The sequence below is a fragment of the Trachymyrmex cornetzi genome, unplaced genomic scaffold, assembly GCF_001594075.2.
Source record: "Trachymyrmex cornetzi isolate Tcor2-1 unplaced genomic scaffold, Tcor1.1 scaffold388, whole genome shotgun sequence".
NCBI lineage: Eukaryota > Metazoa > Arthropoda > Insecta > Hymenoptera > Formicidae > Trachymyrmex > Trachymyrmex cornetzi.
Genome location: NW_017298619.1, coordinates 461,774 through 476,604, shown reverse-complemented (window position 1 = coordinate 476,604; position 14,831 = coordinate 461,774). Strand labels below are relative to the sequence as shown.

The 14,831-nt window shown below is 31.9% G+C and overlaps 1 protein-coding gene across 1 annotated transcript; it reads right to left on the bottom strand.

The window, feature by feature from the left end:
• Positions 1-4,188: 4,188 nt before the first annotated feature.
• LOC108763946 (uncharacterized) lies at positions 4,189-7,360 on the bottom strand. Its single transcript, XM_018511908.1, has 2 exons — positions 7,191-7,360; positions 4,189-5,871 (listed from the first exon to the last, which is right to left on the bottom strand). The coding sequence occupies exons 1-2, from the start codon at positions 7,302-7,304 to the stop codon at positions 4,252-4,254; spliced, it is 1,734 nt and encodes a 577-aa protein (XP_018367410.1). The 5' UTR covers positions 7,305-7,360; the 3' UTR covers positions 4,189-4,251.
• Between the last annotated feature and the right edge of the window lie 7,471 nt (positions 7,361-14,831).

Genomic DNA, 14,831 nt, shown 5'->3' with positions numbered 1-14,831 from the left:
GTCAGTGCCAGCATCGCAGCCAATACAGTGGCAAGATTCTAATCCAGCTAGCAATCCAGCAGGAAAACAAGCATCGTGTGCCGCAAGCTTAAGTGCGTGCATTAGAAGGCGAGTTACAGCGTCTCATATCGTGCGATAAAATCGGTTGTCAGAGCAAGCGACAGCGAGAACGAGCACGCGATCGAAATAGTTAAATTATCTGTATCGCGACAGCATTAATTTTTTCAGCGTTTCAGAATTAGTCTCAATTACAGTTAATAAGGGACTTATATAATCTCAGGAGAAGTGGTCGGGCGTTCTCCGGTTTCGTGCGCAATAAGCTCGTTTCTCGCGAAGTATCGCGTTTTAATACATTGTAATTTGTAACGAACAAATAAGTAAAATAAACTGTGTTTGAATTTAAGAGAGGAAATCAAGTTTATTAAATAACGTTATCCTGTTACATTTTGGAGATATTCATTTGCTTTCCTGACACACTTTTATTGTGAGAAATTTCTATACAAATCTTACAATATAATTAGACTCAACAGACGCTCCAAAGCTGATGGAAAGGTGATTCTTCATCTCGCACAATATGCCTTAAATTTGCTGGACACCGCCTTCTGCGTTAGGTTTCCTTTTTCAGTATGGTTCATGAGGTTTACCCTTATGTAGCGCACTAAAATACGGACTTGCTTCAATTGTTACAAAATAGGCTATATAAGTAAAACATGCAAAAGTAGTTCTAGATGCCTATTTTGCAACTCTCCACGTGAGAAGAACGATATTTGTCCGGCCAAGGCATTATCGTTGCGCTGTATTAATTGTCAGAGCTGGCTATCTCACGTGTGACTGCCCTCTTGTACTAAATCATAAAACCATTCTACACTTGGTGGTGATTGACAATATTTCGTTGATAGAAACTAAAAGAAAAATTCGATTCAACAATAACAATAGCAGATCTTCTCTTGTCACTGATTTCAGACTTGATTTTAGTGACTACCCCTATCTTAATTTAGAGGAGGGTTTAAGGGTCGGCCCCCTCCGGGTCAACCGGCCAAAAAATTACACTCGTTCACATGATAATCGGTTTGCACCTTTGTCTGCTTTAAATTCCGATGAGATCCAATCGCCTTATATGCCGTTCTCTAGAGACGGAATAACTTCCTACGCTGATGTGGTTAACCAAGCGGATCCCCTTCCGCAATGGCGCAATGGAAGGAGACAAAAATCGTCCAAGAAATTTGGAATATACGGGCACTTACAATCGACACCCTTCAGAGGTGCAAACACCTAATCATAGAGATGCCCTCTTCTACCCGGATGCTATCGAATTTGCGCAACGGTGTGGCGTACAAACTCTTGAGCTGCACGTACAGGAGAACAGTCTCCTCGCTCTACATGCGATGTCGAAGGTAACACTTTGCCCTTCGATATTCTTCTTAATGTAATAAGAGATCTGTTTGGTAGTTTTTCTGGACAAGATATTAGTCAGGTATTATGTCTCCAGATGAGTTATAACTATCGTTTTGTTAACATGTCATTCTTATTACCTTTGACAAAACTTATTGGCTGCGTTCAGCAGAGAAAGCAGCTTTGCAACTGTTGTAAAATTTTTCAATATGATTGGTCTTGCCCTTAGTTCCTCATTGGATCTAAATGTATGAACCAATTATATTCAAGAATTTTACAACAGTTGCAAAGCTGCTTTTTCTGCTGAACGCAGCCATAGTATCAAGAAATACAATGATTTCACGAATGTAAATTTCTGACATTGAAAAGGATCCGAACTAGGATCGAAACGTTTGGAGTTTGTATGAGAGATTAAATAAAGGAAATACTTCACACCGAGATCCAGTGCATGGCTTACAGAGGCATTAATTCATTGACCGGTTGTATTATAGTTTGCACTTAATAAAAAACAATATAATAAAATTTAAAAAAGTATTGCGTGAAGGACATTATATAATAAAATAAAAAGAATCGCTTTTTGTGTTTTTTATACATTCTATGTTACATACATGATAATATGAAGTATGACTATTTTTTTGCGGTGAAACAAAATTTTTTGTTCTTTTTTTAAATCGTCATACTCATACCATTAGATACCATTGCTGTATAGTGTCTTTGATTTAGTTTTTCTTTACAATTACCGTACGAAATGTAATTAATTATTCCGCACATCGTGTAACTTTCTTAATTGATCGCCACTACTCCACTCTCCGATCGAAGTTGGATTTTAAGTGCTTTAAATAATTTCATATAAATTTATATACCACGGTTGTAATCTCTCGAATTGCGCGTCGAAATGATTTTTCGGACTTACAAATGCTAAGCAATTTAATTTGTAAAATCAAAATGATATGAAAATAACCAAACAAAATAATAATATTAAAAAGAAGTAAAGCCAAAATAGTATACCTATTAATATATAAAAAATATATTGCGTCCTCGGAGCTTCGCTACTTTCGGTTCTCCCAATGCAAGTGTGGGAACAGCTAACAATAAATGAAGGAAAATACGGATAAACAATTGAATTTCGCTCGAATTGTCATTAATTAATACAATTGCTATTTACAAAAGCAATTTAATTTTTGATATTATTATGGCAGTTCAGTTATTGCATTACGCGTATCACGCATGAAATGGAATACACCCGTAGAGTATATAGGAGACATTTAAAATGTACAAATTAGGGGGCTCGTCCGCGCGGACTAAAATGTAACGTCCAAGCAGCGATCGCTCATATCGGAACTTGCGAGCCAACTCACACGTGTCTCGTAAAAATGTTTACTCGCACTCGCGCTGAAGAATAATTGCTCGTGTAGAAAAGTCATAACGATAACTTTATTGTGCGGGAAAATACAATAAATACAGAACCTTAGCGAAAACATCCAAACGTAATGACAACTCAAGCGAAATTCAATTGTTTATCCATATTTTCCGTCACTTAGCTATTCCCACACTGGGAGAACCAAAAGTAGCCGAACTCCGAGAACTCAGCAATATATTTCTTATATATAGATACTATTTTGGCCTCACTTCTTTTTCATGCTATTATTTTATTTATTTATTTTCATATCATTTTGATTTCACTTTTTTAATGCTATTATATCTGATGTTTTTTTAAATTAATTTATAAAACGGTACTGCAAAAATTTTTGAGTTTTTTTATTATGTTTTTAAGTATATTTCTAAAATGATTTTGCATAAGATTTTAAAATATACTTGACGCCTCTTTTTTATATTTTTAATGTCTTTTCCGGTGGACTATTTTTCCTGTTATTATTTTTTATTATTGCCAAGTAGCTGGATCATCATCAATTTTGTTGGCGTGTATGTGGTGAAAAAGAACATCTCAGAGTGCGAGGGTTTATTCGAACAGTGTCTTCACATCTCCCTTTTCATTGTCCGGCATTTATTCGAGCCGAATCCCTCGCAACGTTACGAGGGGATGAAAGCACGAACGGCGGCATATTTCAGTTGTCTTGCTCCATTCATGACCTGGAAAGGGCAAGGGCAAGAGCGACTCCCCTTGGCAATATTACTGACAAATTTAATGCCCAGCTATTAGATAGCGGGGGTTGCACCTCGCCCTCTTTCCCCTGTATCTGTCTATTGTTGCAGTGGCCACGTGCAGAATGACTGCACGTTCCTGATGCTCAGACGAAAATGTTTAATCGTCATGTTCGAAGATCCCTTGCGAAAAAAACCCGACGCTCTTGTCACGCTTGTCAAGACTTATTGGGTTTGCCCATCGTTCGGACCTGCTAAGTAACACGCGAAATTCGATATCGTTTGGTGACTTTGGACGCGATTTGATACGGTCAAGTGTTCGCCGAGATCCTTCGGGCGTAATAATTACCAGTTTACTTTGTAAATAGTTCGAATTAAGAAAAGTGCCAGAACTAAAGAGAAATTACCGAAATTTGTTTGTGAAATTAGACCTTCTTTATTTTTTAAATAAAAAATGCTCTTGAAATATTCGAAAAACGAACATAATACGCATATAAGTATAAATACAAAATTTTATTTATTTAAATAAAACATCAAATGTATATACACATATATGTTCACATATTACACATTTCTTAAAATAGCTTCAAAATATCATACAGAATATCATACTAAATAATGTATACAATAATACATATTTAGTATATAAATAAATAATTGTAACATTACAATTTAAAGATAATTAAATGGCAGTTTTGCATAAATTTCTATATATTCGTATGTAAAAGTCATTTAAATGTTAACTCAACATTTTTTTTAATACTTTTCGGTGGGCTCTATCTCATCAGTATCTTCGGCTTCTCTTTTAAATCGAAAACCACCAGTAATACCAACCGAAGGAGAGACACCGTGACCTCTTGGACCCGGCTGAAGTTGACCATGACCTCTGATGAAACCATTATTGCCAAAATTCCTCTCAGCCTGGATGCCAATGTGCGGTTGCACTCGTTGTCCAGGTATTTTACTCAATCCTCCGTAAACGTCCGCGGTTGTGCGGCCATTGTTCATGATGTTACGGTTAGCGTTGAGATCCCAGGTAGGTTGACGCATTGGACCGCTCAGAGGTTGCGTTCCTTGGAAAGTTATTGAACCTTGGGGTTCGGCCTCTCTTCTGAATCGAAATCCACCAGTTACACCAACTGAAGGAGAGACACCGTGACCTCTTGGACCCGGCTGAAGTTGACCATGACCTCTGATGAAACCGCTTTTGCCAAAATTCCTCTCAGCCTGGATACCGACGTGCGGCTGCACTCGTTGTCCAGGTATTTTACTCAATCCTCCGTAAACGTCCGCGGTTGTGCGGCCATTGTTCACGATGTTACGATTAGCGTTGAGATCCCAGGTAGGTTGACGCATTGGACCGCTCAAAGGTTGCGTTCCTTGGAAGGTTATTGAACCTTGGGGTTCGGCCTCTCTTCTGAATCGAAAGCCACCAGTTACACCAACTGAAGGAGAGACACCGTGACCTCTTGGACCCGGCTGAAGTTGACCATGACCTCTGATGAAACCGTTATTGCCAAAATTCCTCTCAGCCTGGATGCCGACGTGCGGTTGCACTCGTTGTCCAGGTACTTTATTCAATCCTCCGTAGATATCCGCGGTTGTGCGACCGTTGTTGAAGATGTTACGATTAGCATTGAGATCCCAGGTAGGTTGACGCATTGGACCGCTCAAAGGTTGCGTTCCTTGGAAGGTTATTGAACCTTGGGGTTCGGCCTCTCTTCTGAATCGAAAGCCACCAGTTACACCAACTGAAGGAGAGACACCGTGACCTCTTGGACCCGGCTGAAGTTGACCATGACCTCTGATGAAACCGTTATTGCCAAAATTCCTCTCAGCCTGGATGCCGACGTGCGGTTGCACTCGTTGTCCAGGTACTTTATTCAATCCTCCGTAGACATCTGCAGTTGTGCGACCGTTGTTGAAGATGTTACGATTAACGTTGAGATCCCAGGTAGGTTGACGCATTGGACCGCTCAAAGGTTGCGTTCCTTGGAAGGTTATTGAACCTTGGGGTTCGGCCTCTCTTCTGAATCGAAAGCCACCAGTTACACCAACTGAAGGAGAGACACCGTGACCTCTTGGACCCGGCTGAAGTTGACCATGACCTCTGATGAAACCGTTATTGCCAAAATTCCTCTCAGCCTGGATGCCGACGTGCGGTTGCACTCGTTGTCCAGGTACTTTATTCAATCCTCCGTAGATATCCGCGGTTGTGCGATCTTTGTTAAAAACATTGGCATTTGCGTTGAGATTCCAAGTTGGTTGACGTTGTGAGCCACTCAGAGGCTGCGTTCCTTGAAACGTTATCGAACCTTTTTTTGGCTCCTCGATTTGCAGGTTGGGTAGATTAGTTTCGCGAGGAAAACGCAGTTCCTATGAGAAAAAAAATCATTCCTTAAAAAGGTGATTCTTTTATGCATGTGTATATATAGACACTTACATACATATATATATATATACACACACACAAAACACACACACACACACGCACAGACAGACAGTCATACAAATTATGCGCGCGCGCGTGTGTGTGTGTGTGACGTGTACATAGAAAGGAGCGTAGTATGAATTGAGGATACCTAAGAGAAAATTAAATAAAATTGTTAATTATGTAATACTTAATAAAACCTTTATTCAAAAAGTACTCTAGTTATTTATCTTTAAACTGCAATATATAATTAACATTCATATATTATCAATTTAAATAACTTTTCCCTTAGTTATTCGCAATTACTCCGTTCTCTTATCCATCAAAATCATCAAAAATATATGTATATATATATATATATATATATTTACATTATATATACAAATATTATTATAATAATATTTGGCCTCTCTTAGAAAACACATTTTTATCGATAAAAGCGCGCTTTTAGCTTTAAAATTCTATAGTATGCGTAACGTAAACTATAACATTGTTGTAAGCGCGATCTGAATACGGACCTTTATTTTGAATAGGGTGTGCTTTTTATACAGTCATGTGTTATAGTAAGAATATATCGTATTATCATTGGGTAGTAGAGAAATGAAATTATCACTAATATATTGCAATAGTGTTGTCCACGTTTACCTCATGTCCGTAATTCCCTTCTCCCCTATATTTATATATGTAAAGTCTAGCGTTAGTTACTCGGATAAGTCATATTGAAGTATACATATACAAAAATAATAGATATTATTAAAAAATGTTTCAAAAAGGCATTTTTTAAAGCAAGAAATCTTATATTAAGGCTCTTTATTACTATGAGAATTTTTATTATATATTTTCTCGCTTCTAACGTCATAATCTGAATAGCGATGAATGAACAGGAATTTTTATGGCAAACTCCAGATGTAACAAGTGTTTTTGTGAGTTACGCTAAATGCAAGATAATTATGTTGCAATATGCAATGCGCTAATAAATGCATAGTCACGTATCATCAATTTGTCACGTTAGACATTAGATGATGCAATATTTAATGCTTAGAGAGAAATTATAGTTATTTAAATCACATTTTAAATATAATATTATCTTCGAATATTTAGATAATTTAATACTCAAATATAAATTAAGAAAAAATGTACAAGAATAATTTCAATTATAAACCTATTATTATAATTACCTACGTTTGAAGTAAAGTATTTACACATAATTTTCAATTTTAGTTTATTTGAGTAATAAATTACTTATGATATAACGATTACTTACATGTGATGAAAGAACTGATCCGGTCGATTGCGATGACGATGTTTTTCCTGACAAGTCAGCGCTTGTGTAGGTGACAGCGCATAATACGGCCAACACAAAAACTAGCAACTTCATGATGATATTAACTATTCCTTTCTCAAAGTAGGAAATGTTTCTACTTGAAAGTTTGAAACAACTTCTGATGCTTGTTCGTCTTGTCCCGATTGCTTATATACGAATTTTAGATTCCCGGGGATGTACTCAATTTTCCTTGATAGTCCCGTTGCGTCACTTATCGCTCCGGGTAATTCCCAGCAGCAAATCGAACGTGCCTCGAGTTGAGTTCATGCGACATTCTCTCGCGTCGGGGAACCCTCGCGCAATAAATAGCAATACTTTCACTATTCGGACGTATTTCCCTTAGTGCTTTAATCTGTCAATTGCAACAATTCGTACGTATTAATTACATCTCTTTTTCTAATATAATATAACTAATAGTCTTTTTGCTTAATTTTTATTACCTATATGCAAGCAGAATAATGTTTTAAATGAAATGTATGATTGTCATGTAAAAATTACTTCTTTTATGTTTTATTTAAACGATAAACATAATAATAGATTTAAGTATAATAATTTAAATAAATAATTATTAGTGAACATATATCTATTAGATTAATCAAAATGAAGTACTTGATGAAGTATCTATATATAAGGTCTTCATATAATTTTAAGACATTGATTTGCCCTATTTTTCATTGTTCGAAAGAGATGTTTTTATACTGAGTACATTGTATTTCATATATGTAAGTTTATTGTCTTTATAATAACATGATAACAATCTTTAAAATAAAATACTAAAATCTAAAAACAGAAATTATTTTTAAAGGATCAATCATGTAACTTTTTCTCTAAGGCGGAAACATGAAATGTGAAAATATTTTATATTTATGTGCATATGTGTACATATACAGGGTGTCCGACAAGCTTCTGCCATACGCTTTTTGTAGATAGAGCAAACTAGACTGAATTTAAAAGTTGAAATTTCGTTATAAAATCAGGACGAATCAAATTAAAAATCCTTCGAAGATTATAGAGCGAGACATAATTTTAGAAAAAGCGTATTAGACATTTACTTTTTTGTAAAAAATCTGTTAGTAATTTAGAAGACTACATCACGAGATATAAATTTGTAATTGTAAAAAAATTTCTATTTTAGGTATATTGTTACTGATGATGGTCAAAAATAGTGACCGAAACGTTTAAATTCTTGTTTTAATGTAACTGAATAAATTGACTTTCGCAAATATTATCTGGCGTTGTGGCTGTATGCTCTGTTTTGATTGTGTTTTAAATTGAAAAGTCCTCTATCATTTTGCAATTTTAGCAATGGTTAACGAGATATTAATTACTAAAAATTGCCGAATATTGGTTTTCAATAATTTCTTACTCAAATATCTATTTTTTACAAAAAAAATAATAACAAACAAAAATTGCTTATTTTCTTCTCATAAAGTTCTGACAATTTTTTTCAGAATTTTTTAATAAGTACTGTATTTTCTCATGTTGATAAAAATAGTTATCGATAAAAAAATACAGTACTAAAAAGTTAACCAAAAATTCTGAAAAAATTTTTAGAGCTTCATGAGAAGAAAATAAACAATTTTTGTCTCTTGCTGTTTTTGTGTAAAGTTGATAGTATTTGAGTAAAAACTTATGACCAATTGAAGACCAATATTCGATAATTTTTAGTAATTAATATTTCGTTAACCATTGCAAAAATTACAAAATGGTAGAGGACTTTTCAATTCTGTTTAGTCTGCTCTATTTACAAAAGCATTTGGCAGAAGTCTTATCGAATATCCTGTATACATACATACATAAAAACTTTTACTTCTTACGTTTTCTTTACGCTCTAGAAAAAAAAGTTACATGATGGATATCTAGAATTTTGTATGTCTTGATCTATATCAAGATTATTTTTTTATACAAAATATGCAGAGAGGTATGAATTAATATACTCAGAATTGTTAACCAAACAAAAACAAATATTCCCTGACTTTTCCCTGATTGAAGCCTTATGGCTATTCTACAATGTGCTTTTTGTTTCCTGTTTTTTGCTGTTTGTCTCTTGCCTTCTTGATCAAAAAGGTAAGAAACAAACAGAGACAAACAGCAGGAAACAAAAAGCATTGTAGAACAGCCATAAAAGAAGCATTGAATAAAAACGAAAACAATACTAAAATTTTTATTAATTACAAACAAAATGTATAAAAAACAAAACAGAATATAATTTGTATCATTTTTTAAAAACATTTTTGACGTAAAGAAACTTCAATCTTGCACTTTTGAAAAGAGAGCATTTCTATCTTTTCGTCTACTTCTACAACTTCTTAAATTCTTTTTAAACATAATTTTGAATTACTTGATTTTTAATTTATTTATTTCATTAAATCTTTGTTTTGCACATTGCTCACTGAGATTTAATCATCTTACTAAAACTATTTTTTTATTACTATTTTAATTAAAAATTTTTATCTTGACACTACATAATTTTATAACATTATTCTTTGCAATAAATTCGTTTGCATTTAAAAAATGCATAATTATTGAAGTACAATAAATATTCTGTATACAATTTTATGCTGTAAGTAATTTGCGAACCGTTGTTACATATCTTGGTTTTGCAAAAATCCAGATATTGTTTTCCTTTTTAATTTATCTTTTAATTATTTTCTGCAAAAATGAAAAATTATAAAAAAATATTACAATGCTTTTTTAAAAAATTCTATTTAATAATTCTATTTAATAATTTTTAAAGAAATAAATTTAAATTTAGAAGTATTATGGTAATTTAATTTTATTTTATATAAATTGATTTCCTGATTTTTCCCGGTTCTTCCGGTTTTCTCTAACTGCTAACAATCTTGAAAAATGTGCCTTCAAACATATGCAAAAATTCAATACAAAAACAAACAATATCATAAATGTAAAGCCATATGAATACACGCTTATGCATGTATATTATCATAACAGAGAGATAAGAAAAGTAATAAAAGAGTGATACAGACTACGTAATTAAAACGAGGAGGTCATAAAAATGTCACGGGAATCCCTCACTTTGTCTCGCGAAGACACTGAATGCAGCAGCTGTTTGCTTTTATGACAAAAAATACGTGTAAAAATAATAAGGCGGTGATGTCCCGTGAGAATGACGTATGCTAAAGATCCGAAGCCTTATTTAAGCAATTAGCCGTCTTCCGTTTGACAGTCATATTTGCGTTTAGCGCGAATCGCTTATCGGTGCTCTTATAATCTGTTCTCTATTTTTTTTTTATTAACATTGAAGATGAAGCTATTTACTCTCATTTTGGCCTTATCTTGCGTCATTGCATATACAGTTGCCCAGAACAGAGAACAGCTTAATACCAATATCAAATTTGTAAATATTTTTTAAATTCAGTAATGTAATGAAATATTTTTCTTTCTTTTCTCGTTTTCATTTTATTTATAAATGGCTATATTATGTGCGTTTCACGATCAATGTTTCCACTTTGAGAGAAAATTTTCTTTCGCAAGGAATTTTGGACATTTGAGGGAAGAAAAGGAAAAAAAAGCAAGAAAAATCCCCAAAAAGCGGAAAATAGTAAAAAAAATTATTATTTTTGAAATGTAAAGCGCAAATTTTTTAATCAATTAATTTAGTGTTGTGCTAGTGTTGTGCTAACAATTATCGATATAGAGATAAGAACATAAACATTCGCATGTCGTGTTCCGATATATATTAATACTAAAAATCTGTATAGTTTACGTTTACATATAATAGATTTTTAATACTAATAGTGTTGATTGGAATACGGCTTATATAATAATATTAGATTATTAGCTCCTTAAGTATATAAAACGTCTTATGTATGAACTGTACGAAATAGAGGTTTGATATCACGCAACTTAATAAAAATTATAAAAACTAGCGAATTTATTACATTATTTTTAATTTTATTGTTTATTCAAACATCTAATAAATTTATTAATTTTTTTGTACATAAGACTGAAGACGTCCTGCACACAGTAATATAAGCTATATAGTATTATATAAGGTATTTTATTTTACATGTGGAATAACATTAGAAATTAATTTAAGATATAAAAATAACGTAAACAGTTCATATAAACATTTGTTCTATCCGACTTTGTTTCAGAATTATAGTTATTTTCTGTTTCATTAATTCTAGTTATAAACTAAACTATAGAATAGTTCTTCACCATTTCTGTGTTTAAAAACGTTATTAAAACGCGAAGACGTGTGAAGGTATGTGACATTATGCTAGCTCAATTTGTAATGAAAATTAACGAAACACGTAAATATCTGTAATTAGAACAAACAAGGTCAGATAAAATAAATATTTGCATAAATATTTTGTGTTATTTGTGTCTTTTTATTTCTGAAGTTATGTGTTCACCAGTTATAAATGTTTTATATAGGCTGTGTTCCGATATACTATAACTGTCAGTAACAGATACTGAAAATCGCTTACGAAATCTAATTAACAGCACAACATTGATTGTTCTGTGACCTTTAAGAAATATTTCTTTCCAATTTTCTTATTATTATTAAAAATATATTTTTATATAAATCAATTTTATTGAACACTATGTATAATCTGTTTCTTTATTCTAAATTAAAATAGCACTTGTTTAACCTGATAACAACATTAAAATTAATTATAAAAAAATAAAAGTAAGTGCCTTAAATATAAAATTTCCGAAATTTCTTTATTAAAATAATAGAATTTGAATATGTGACATATTCTTTTGTGAAATGATAAAATCTAAGATAACAAAATTTTTGTATGGGAAAGAAAATGCGGGGAAATTTCAAGATAAAGTCAGGAAAAGAGAGAGAAAGGAAATTGTAGAGAAGAAGAAGAAAAATATCAGATCACTCTAGTGGAAACACTGTTCATGATATTCATAATTGTTCAGTCTTCCTGATTTATACGCGTTGTGTGAATCGTTCTAAATGAATTCTGTTATTGTTTAAAATTTATAGGAAAAATAATTATTTCGTAACATTTTTAAAAAGATATAATATCAAATTTAGAAGTATTGGAAACATATATTACAATTAATTATATATGTATAGTTTATAAATATTTTATTATAAATACTGTTTAGGGGGGATCACACCAATTTCGTTTTGGAGCCCATCCATTTCTGCTATTTTCAGCCGATATCGACGGATATCTTCAAGCACTTTTCGGTAAATAATTTATGTTCGTCGATTCCCGCATCTGAAACACTAATTCCTAATCGTACAATATATTAAACGAGGACAATTCTTCAGGCGCCAAGTCAAATCAAGCTCTTCCTCCTTCATCAAATGTTCTAGAGAAGAGAAGCAGTTAAACCCTTCCGCAACGGAACACAATTCAGCAGAAATGATTCTCATAATTTTCCGGATCTTCAGTAAAGTATAAATAAAAAACCCATATAAAGGTCTTTGCTCATTTTTCAGTCTGTAGAAAACGCTAATTAATTCGTAAGGTCGAATCGAATCGAATCTTTGATAATATGTTCGAAAACAAATCGAAATTAATTCTTACATCGAATCGAATCTTTTCTATTCGAAAATGAATCGAATTTGAATCAAATTTTTCCGAATTTACATTTAAAGCTAAATTAAAAATAATAAAGTATTTCAATAACACATTCCAGATTTTTAAAGAAATGAGAAAATAAATAATTTTTAATTTACGAAAATCATGCATAAATGAAACAAATAAAATAGGCGATTGATTTGAAATTGAATTACCAATGATTAGAAATTTCGAACTTATCTCACAGATTTGGAATTAAATCTATTATAAAATCGATTCGATTCGATTTGATTCGATTCAACTATTCGTACACTTCTAGCCAATCATTCCAAAAAACTAAAAATAAAATAGCTAAAAAAACTAGATAAAAAGATAAAATTTAATCTCTGTTTAGCATCCTCGTAACATTTAATTTTACTTTATTAGATATTACATTAAAAATATTTTTATAAATTTAACATCTTAGAAAATTTACATATGAATATAAAACATTTACGAAATATGATTGCAAATGCAGTCAGAACGAAACAACTCTAGAACATATATACTCTTATATTTAATTATATTATTTCTTCTAACAAATATATATATATATATATGTAACACGATTATTAAATAGTAATAAAAAATAATAAAACAATACCCAGCAATATCTTACAATATAATATATATGTAAATATGATTCCACTAGAAATGATTTTACATATTATTTTCGTGCTCATCTCTCTCTCTCTCTCTCTCTCTCTCTCTCTCTCTGTTTTAATATTATTTTTAACAATCTTTTAAGAACGAAACATATCTGAAATACATAATGTTATGTGGCTCAAAGTATATTAAATAAAATAAATATAATAAGAAGGACTACGAGCCAAACTAATTCAAATTTAATGTAATAAACTAACAAATAATACAAAAACAATCAAGAATATAAACAAACATTTCAACCTTCTTTGGATCATTATCAACATTAAAAACGTTTACTAATTAAAGTTAGAATATAACGGCAAAAGATTAAGAATAAATACATTAAAAAATACATAATTATACAGACTCCAAACAAGATGTAATCCATAAGAATGATTCGATGTAAAAGCCTCGCACGTAACATTTCATTGTCAGTCACAATTTTTGCAAAGAATCGCAATACAAAATTTGATGACATGATATGGTAACGCCAATAAAAAGTTCGTAGCAGTCAATAATTTTATATGTAGTCAATCGAATAAAATAATAGAAAAATAATTTGTTAATATACAGAAATGTATTAAGTAAAATGAAGAAATAAATTATGTTCATGAAATTTAAAATATAAAGTGTAAAAAAGAGAAACGTATACATAATAAATATAAAATTTACCTTTATAAGCGAAAATGAGTTGTGTAGTCATGGTACGTAATAAAATGTATTAAAGTAAGATCAAATCACTATATAAAATAGAGATTGGCGTGTAAACAATTGCGATAGAGATGATCGTTACTGTCTAAAATACTATTGTAAAATAAGAGTTATCTGAGAGTTAAACTAAAAGAAAGAAATATTATCGGTACGGAAAGGGTAAAATTAGGAGTGGGAAAAAAGAAGAAAGAAACTAAGAAGGGGAAAGAGATTGTATAAAATATGAAAATAGGATTCCGTGTCATTTTGCCTATTTAACCCTGTTTCTGTCTTTTAATATGAACCATTTCTGAAATTAGTCATTTGTTATACGATGGTTCACTATTTAAAATTTTGACGCTATTCCAATCAAAATCGTGATTAAAATTAATCCGGTGGTCAGAAATAACGGAAAGAGATCCTGTTTTTTTATTTATGTCTGACATATATTCATTTAATCTAGTTTTTAATTTTCTTTTGGTCTGACCAACATAACTTGCCTCACAATTCTCACAAGAGATTTTATATACAACTTCTTGGTGGTAGTATAAGTCGAGGTGGTCTTTACCCCTTTTTGTGTGATTTTTTAAGGTGTTAGGAATGGAATAGGATAATTTGCAACCAAGTTTAAGAGCGATAGGCACAAATTTTTCAGAGACTTAACATACGGTACAATAAAATATTTATCTTT